The sequence below is a fragment of the Echinococcus granulosus genome (genome assembly GCF_000524195.1).
Source record: "Echinococcus granulosus chromosome Unknown EG_S00027, whole genome shotgun sequence".
In the NCBI taxonomy this organism is placed as follows: Eukaryota; Metazoa; Platyhelminthes; class Cestoda; order Cyclophyllidea; family Taeniidae; genus Echinococcus; species Echinococcus granulosus.
In genome coordinates, this window is record NW_020170407.1 from 659,284 (window position 1) to 666,493 (window position 7,210).

The window sequence follows — 7,210 nt, forward strand, 5'->3', positions numbered from 1 at the left end:
TTTGCCTTTTTTGCCTGTAAATATTTTAGCATGCGATAATTCGTACAACGTCTGAAAATCAGTTTTAAACAGAGTACCATTCAATACTGCACTAATGATATCCAATGGCGCTCACTACTGAATACCTAATGCACCAGTGTTTGATCACTATCTCGAAACTGTCTACATTTGGTTTCTATACGGTGCTTAATATACACTCCACCTGATTCCTAAAGCTAAACTGATCTTTTCAATCTCTTTTATACGTTATGTACAAACACAGTTCTTTTAATCCCTTCACCCAAGTAAAGCTACTTAGGCACAGAGCAGTATTTCGAGCTTGATTATGCGACGTCATAGGTGCGCTACTTGTTGATATATGATACTGTAAAAGTGGCTTATTTTCGTATTCTTTTTTTCTAGCACAGGTTTCTACCTTTTTTAATGCTGCTTAAAATTTAAATAAAAACATTCTGCACTTTTCAGGATTTTTCAAAAAAATTTTGTTCTTTGAAATGAAGAAGCTTCACTCGTACACATAATCAGCCACTTTGCGGAAGCAAGCCATGGGTTCACGTCTCCTTACACAAGTATTGAGGTTAGAAATGGCCATGAGTCCAATCAAAGTACAATTTTTTTTCGCGAATGGGATAACGAACGTTAAAAAACATTGTGCCTAAGTAAGGACAGTTCTTAGGCGCTTTGGTATGTAGAGATCATAAATGAATTATTATGATGGTGCAGAGGCATATTTTGAAGGTTTACTTCACAAGTACTAGAGCAATAAACATTTAATTTTGTGAAAAACTAGGCCAACTTTTAAGTGTAATGATTTAATGCCTCTTCCTCGGCCCTGTTACATTTCTAAGACTGTTACAAAAGGTTGATAATAAAAAGGTGACTGTTTGACGGGTGACTTTTAGTAATTAAATTGAAATCTATCTAATGATATCACCTTACACTATTTGAATATTTTTTAGGCGGGACCATTCTTTAACTAAACATGAGAGCAGGACGGCTTACTTGTTTAGTCGACGCCCCCACTGCCAAGCCACATGTTCGCTGCTTTCGCAAAGGTCGCCCGGCCGCAGTTTTTCCAACAAGAAGCGATGGTACTTGATGGTCTCGGCAGAGGTGGAGTTAAGATTGATCGGTTTTACCGGTGGAAAGAGATTAGCCATCTGCTTTATTAACTCCATAAGGGACTTGTGCCACACCTCACGAGCCAACTCAGCGTGACGTTTTCGGTTGTCTGCATCATTTAGACAAATCAAACCTACCAATGATTAAAAATGGCAAAAAAGCCAATATTAGGAGGATAGGCACAAAACTAGTTTCTTTAGGTCTTGCTATTAAATGACTCAAACCCTGATCTTTTAGTGAGATTATTTTTTTAGTTTAAAAAAAGGTGACTGACTTATTTACTTATAAACCCTTACTGTCCTTTAAAAAATTTTGTATTATTTTGATTGCAATTTTACAATTTTTATTTTGACAACATTGCGCAGATGCAAACAATCGTAAATTGTGGTTCAGTACTCATATTATGGTCTAACGTTAATTATATATGATGGAGCGACTCTTTCCATGAGATTATATGCCTGAACATGAGCAACAAGAAAAAGCTAAGCTGAGGTAGAAGTAGGGGAAGATTGTCTAAAATAGACTGCAATTAAGGCAAATTTCAGTATCTTTTAAACTATTTTGCTCGAGGACAATGACTCTTGCGAGAGAGCATTTTTATTCGGTTTTATGGTAACTTTTCTTACTGAGAATTTTAAGTGGGTTTCAGTGCCCTTCTTAGTAAAGGGGTCAACTTGGATATTTACGATTATTAACAACCTATTGTTTGACCTAATAACTAGTGCTAAATCGCAAGGACAAGCAACCGTATAACACAACCGTAAACACAAAACGGGCAAAAGTGTAGGAATTTTAGGTTTTCTTACAATAAAACATATTTTTTTAATTTTTTTTGCAAATTTAAGCAGCACACAATATCAACGGAAACAATATGCATGTTTTTCCTTTTTTTCATTCTCATTGGACAATTTTAGGAGTCTAATTCGTAAATTTGTCAAAAAAAGGTTTATTAGAAAATAAATAAAGAGAGGAAATGTTTGTCAATTTCCCTTAGAAAATTATTAAACGTCTTTTTTTCCTAAATTTTTTAACGATAAATCATTAAACTTTTATGTGAAAACTCGATGTTTTTACTTATAATGAGAAAAACCTGCTGTAATTTTTAAATAGTTAACAGGTTTTAACTCAACATCATTTAATGGTATTTGTGTTATTTGAAAGTGCTTTCTGCATTTTTTATTTTAAAAAAAATGCTAAGACTGAAATTTTTTTCACAAAAGGAAGTAAAATAACGTCTTTTTTCAAATTTTTTTAATTTTTTTCTTACCTATTAAGGTCAAATTCAAGTGGACTATTGTCACTTAATAACGCCGTCGAGGAATAAAATATTTTCTTTCATTAGTGCTTTTGTCAGGTAGAATACAAAAGACTAAGAAATGGTAATTTAATCTAAAAAATTTTTTTTTATTGAGAACCCTACTCTTTGTAATGCTTTGTGGAGTCACGCACATTCATAGGCTAAACCATCAAGTTGTGGAGATTGACGTGTGTTAATGTAAATCAAGTTATTCCAATGGCGTTAGCCTAATTGAATTGCAAAGAAATTAAGTTAAGATGCATCAGAACAATTTTAGTTTTCGACTGAAGGCCAGGAGCCTCGGATTACTTTCTTTAACTAACCGAACATGCCGGGAATTTTCCGGAACATGGTGAATTCCGACAGGACAATGTTGTCACGATTAACCGTTTCAACTTGATCCACTATTGTTAGTGGAGCCATTGTCGAAGGCGTAAAAATCCACACGTAACTTGTTCCGAAAAGCTCTTTAAGGTGTTCATTTTGTGTGCCTTCCAGCATATCAGCAACGTACATCAACGCATTCAAATCGTATCTATATCAAAGTGAGCAAAAAATTATTAGGTTTTGCTAATAATTTGAAGGAATTAAAAAGAGCTTGCTCATTAAAAATATCATATGTGTGAAATTCATAAATTAACAACCGCATTTAACGGCCAATCAATTTTAATGCAACGGAGCCTGACTGCTTCAAAGAATGAAAAATTAAGTAACGTTTGGTTATTAATTTAGAGCACTAAGCAACTCAAAATATGTTTTTATTTTAAAAAATTGTTTACCTAGAAGAATAATGAGGGATAACTTAAAGTCGAAAAAAAAACTACACGTTTTCACAATAGAACTCGTAATTGCTCTTTTCGCAAAAAGTGGAACATTGGTACGTTTACTTAAGCGCTTTTTCGTCATTTATTGGGCGTTTATTAATGTTTTAGCTAAACTTCCGCGGTTTTTAATGGAAATATGGTAAAAGGTAATTTTTACTTGTAGTTTATGCAACCATGAGAAGTAGAACGTATATCGCAAAAACATTGTTACAAAAATGGTTATACTGCGGTGCTCTTCAATCAGATAAATCACTCATAAATATGGTATTATGGGATAAAAGTAAAATATCCTGGCTTATGACTACATTGAACTTTAAAAAAAAGAAAAGAAAGTACAAGAATCTACATGCACTAATTACTTTTTTGGTTAAGTTGTATTCAGGAATGCTTACTAAACACAAAAGTTTATTTTAATACTCTGAAATTGTTTTAGTTAATTTAGGGTGTTTCCTTACAGCTACGCAATTTAGAGAATAAATGATTACTATCGTTTTTGCAATAATTAGTTGGTATTTTTTGAGAATAATGTCCACAGTAGAAGCCCTTAACAGTCAGAACTTAAGTGTCAACTTAAGCCTAAAGGCTTTATTTCGTTGTCGGGCACGGTTTGCTATCTTAAGTCCTCTTACACTAGTGTCTGTATAAATGTATACACTAAACCTGGGGATCTACACAGCCAAGTCAATAAAAAAAATTTTGCATACGTCATTGCGCATAAATGTTTTAGAATTAGAGGCTGTACTGTGTTATATTTACCAATCTTTGGCCGAAAATTCAAGGATAGTATCAAGGTTCTATAGCAAATCACATTGGACTCCTCTTAACTCTGCTTTGGTAAATAAGAAAGGTATACTTACGAATTATTTTTGCAAATCTTATGCTACTTTTTATCAGGCTTTTTTTAATCTCTATGATCAGAAATGTAACTAGGCTCGTAGTTTTTTACTTTTTACATCAATTACATCGATTATTTTTAACGCACTGATTTCCATTGAAGATGATAACTCGGCTAATTGACTTCCAAATGTTCTGCATTGCAACCAACAGCGAATCAAAGCAGTCCACATCAATATTATTCTTAAATACAGTGCAGTCCTTTAATTTCCGCTTTGTGAAACCGTCAAATGGAAGATAGGCATCTACTTCAAATCTAAAAGTTTAAAAGCTATGCATAACAGTAACAAAGAAAGTTTTAAAGCCTAAGTAACGAATTCTTTTACTTCACTATACCTACAAATAAAGTCACCGTTGCCTTTAGAAAAGCATTAAGCCACTGCGTTTATTTGCCCTAAGTCACTGAGACTTTTAATTTCTTTATATTCAACCCTTTTATTTTAGCACAAGAAATTGTAGCACACTGACGGTAACATCTAGTGATAATTTTTGTCGAAATTTTTACTTGTAGGGCTGCTGCCAGTTAATTTAAATATTTTAGTCTTTAAAAGCTTTTGAGTAAGCAATTTTCTATATCTTAAAGAAGATTTAGGAAATAGTAAAAACCTTATCACTATCCTAAAATTGGTTATTTTATCCAGTAAAAAATGAAACCACAATGTAAGGCCAGAGAGTAAATGTTGCAGTAAAGTGGATCATTTGTTACAACTTTTCTACCACTTTGGTCAATTTCGCAAAGTTCTTTTAAAGTTTTAACAAGTGGTATTATATTATAGGCCAGGCAGTACTTTCCTTTTCTTTGGGTTAAAGCAAATGCCATTAGCATTAGATTAATATTTCCTTTTACAAAAAAGTAAAAATTTAGAGCAATAATGATTTCTAGCTTACATTTTCAATAATTCTAGGCGTACCGTTTTTCTTCAAAAAGTCATAAAGAAATATATAAAAATTTAAAAAATCGTATGACACCATCTTGTCGATTACAAGTATTTAAGTTGTAACGCTCCCATTGCACTTCATTAAAAATGTTTTTTCAATTCAAAGGATGTACCCATCATCGATGAGCAATTCTTTTTTCAATCGACGTGTATTCCGTTTACGAAAGTGAGGGGTTCATGCAGCTTACTCGTAGTAATTTGGATGGTCCTGTTTAGCTCGCTCCATTTGCAGGAACTTCAACTCTGAAATCAGGGGTCTGGAGCCAGGTGCATAGGTGTTGTAAAGCAATATGATTATATTCCAGTTAAAGGCCTGCGAAAAATCAACCAGCGCTCTTGCCACATGCCATGTGAGCGGCTCTAATCGAGTCGCCAGTTGTGTCTCCTCTAACTGCAGAAGAATATAAGGTTTGTTGATATTTATTTCGTACCAAAATTTTGCGCTATTCTTGTTTTTTGTAATTTTTTTTGTACAAGAAAACAACAGTAGGTAATTTGCTTAGTCAGTTTGAAGATTCTGCTAAAATATCAGTTTTTTCCTAAATATTGCGCCTTATTATAAAGGTCCTTCATATTCAAAATACAATTTTCAAACACTAAATTTTACCACCTCTTTTATTTTCTCTAATTTTTTTCTGCACCATTGCAAATGATGCTAAGAAACGCGTTTAAAAAAGATAACTGATGTTGTTAAGGCCATGACTGGTAACCATAACGGCCCCCAAAAAAATACGATTTTAATAATAGCACATCAAAGCGTTAGCTCAGATTGTCAATTTGTCTGGTAAGGTCGTAAAGTGGTGGGCACAAAAATCCATAAGAGTACAAAAATTTAAATATGATGGTTTTGTTTTTTACCTTAACAATTGTTAGTGCGATAAGAATGTGAATGGCGAACCCCGATTACAAATTCATCGTAACATTGGAATATTAATATACTATATATTGTATTTTATATATTTTACTGGTAAAATTTTTCACAAAAAAATACTTAAAAGAACTACTGTAAAACATTTTTTGCAAAAAGCGATAAGAGGAGATAGGATGTGGCGCTTATAATATTCGCAAAAAAAAATTACCAAAGAAGGTCAGTGGGGAGAGAATAACAATTATGGCAAATTTTAAAACAAGGCAAAATGAAAAACGCAAAGAAATCACATTTTTTGACAAAATGAAAACAAAACCAAATACATAAATGCAACTGATGTAGTAACAATCAAATGGCATAATTGCACTGCTTGTAATTATAAATACCAGAAATTACCATCGCTTTAAAGATCTTTAATGACTCCCTACAGTGAAGAATGATAATGACTACTAGTTTGTTAACAGTGTATTAAACAAGGGTCATAATTGCTAAAAAAATTTAATTTTAAAAAAAACAAGTGACCTCGAATTCTCCAATCCTGTTGGGCATCCAGGTCAGGGTGGGTAGACCAAGCGATGCAGTTATTTGAAAGAACAGTTGGAGTAATCTATCGTGCCTTGGCCTATTTACCATGGCGCCAATATCATTAACAACAAAGATGCTGGTTGGAACGCTTTCATAATTTTTGCGGCGTGTGGCCTGGAATTGTCGACAGATCCCCGCTTGAATTGAGAGTGGATGGTAGGAGGTGATGAGATTGGATGTGTAACCGGGATCAAGTAGGATGTGGGGATAGGGTTTCATGAGTCGCCTCAAGTGACCACCGGCATTGCCCTTTTCAGGTTTCAAATAATGTGTCACTTCGAAAATGAATGCTTGCAGCTTAAGACGGACGTAACCTTGGCTAGAGTTGGTGGAAAGGGCAATATTGAAATCCTGACGTAAGAAACGGCTTGTGTTGAAAGAAATGTCTTGTTGAGAAAAGCCAGATTTTTGATAAATGAAAAAAATAGCAAAAAAAGGCAGCATTGACAGCGCACACATCCTCAGGAAGCACATTCTAAAAGTAAAAGGTCATGGCAATACGTAAAGACTCCAGCAGTGCAGTAGACCCTATTTACATGATAGTTACGTACCATTTGCAGACACTTGCTTTTCGGCGCTATTATGTGTCTTTATTTGTAATTCCACATTTTACGCTACTTTGTAAAAAAATTAAATCTTTTAAAAAAATTTTTTTGCGTAAAGAAATTAGTAAACTTACGAA

General features: G+C 33.6%; 1 protein-coding gene across 1 annotated transcript; it reads right to left on the minus strand. All coding sequences in view use genetic code 11, as the record gives it.

Moving 5' to 3' along the window:
* Positions 1-998: 998 nt before the first annotated feature.
* On the minus strand, positions 999-6,987 carry EGR_04409 (hypothetical protein; the record flags this gene model as incomplete). Its single annotated transcript, XM_024493658.1, has 5 exons — positions 999-1,255; positions 2,743-2,954; positions 4,226-4,393; positions 5,264-5,466; positions 6,466-6,987. 5 exons carry the CDS (start codon positions 6,985-6,987, stop codon positions 999-1,001), a joined length of 1,362 nt encoding a protein of 453 aa, XP_024351979.1.
* Positions 6,988-7,210: the final 223 nt, after the last annotated feature.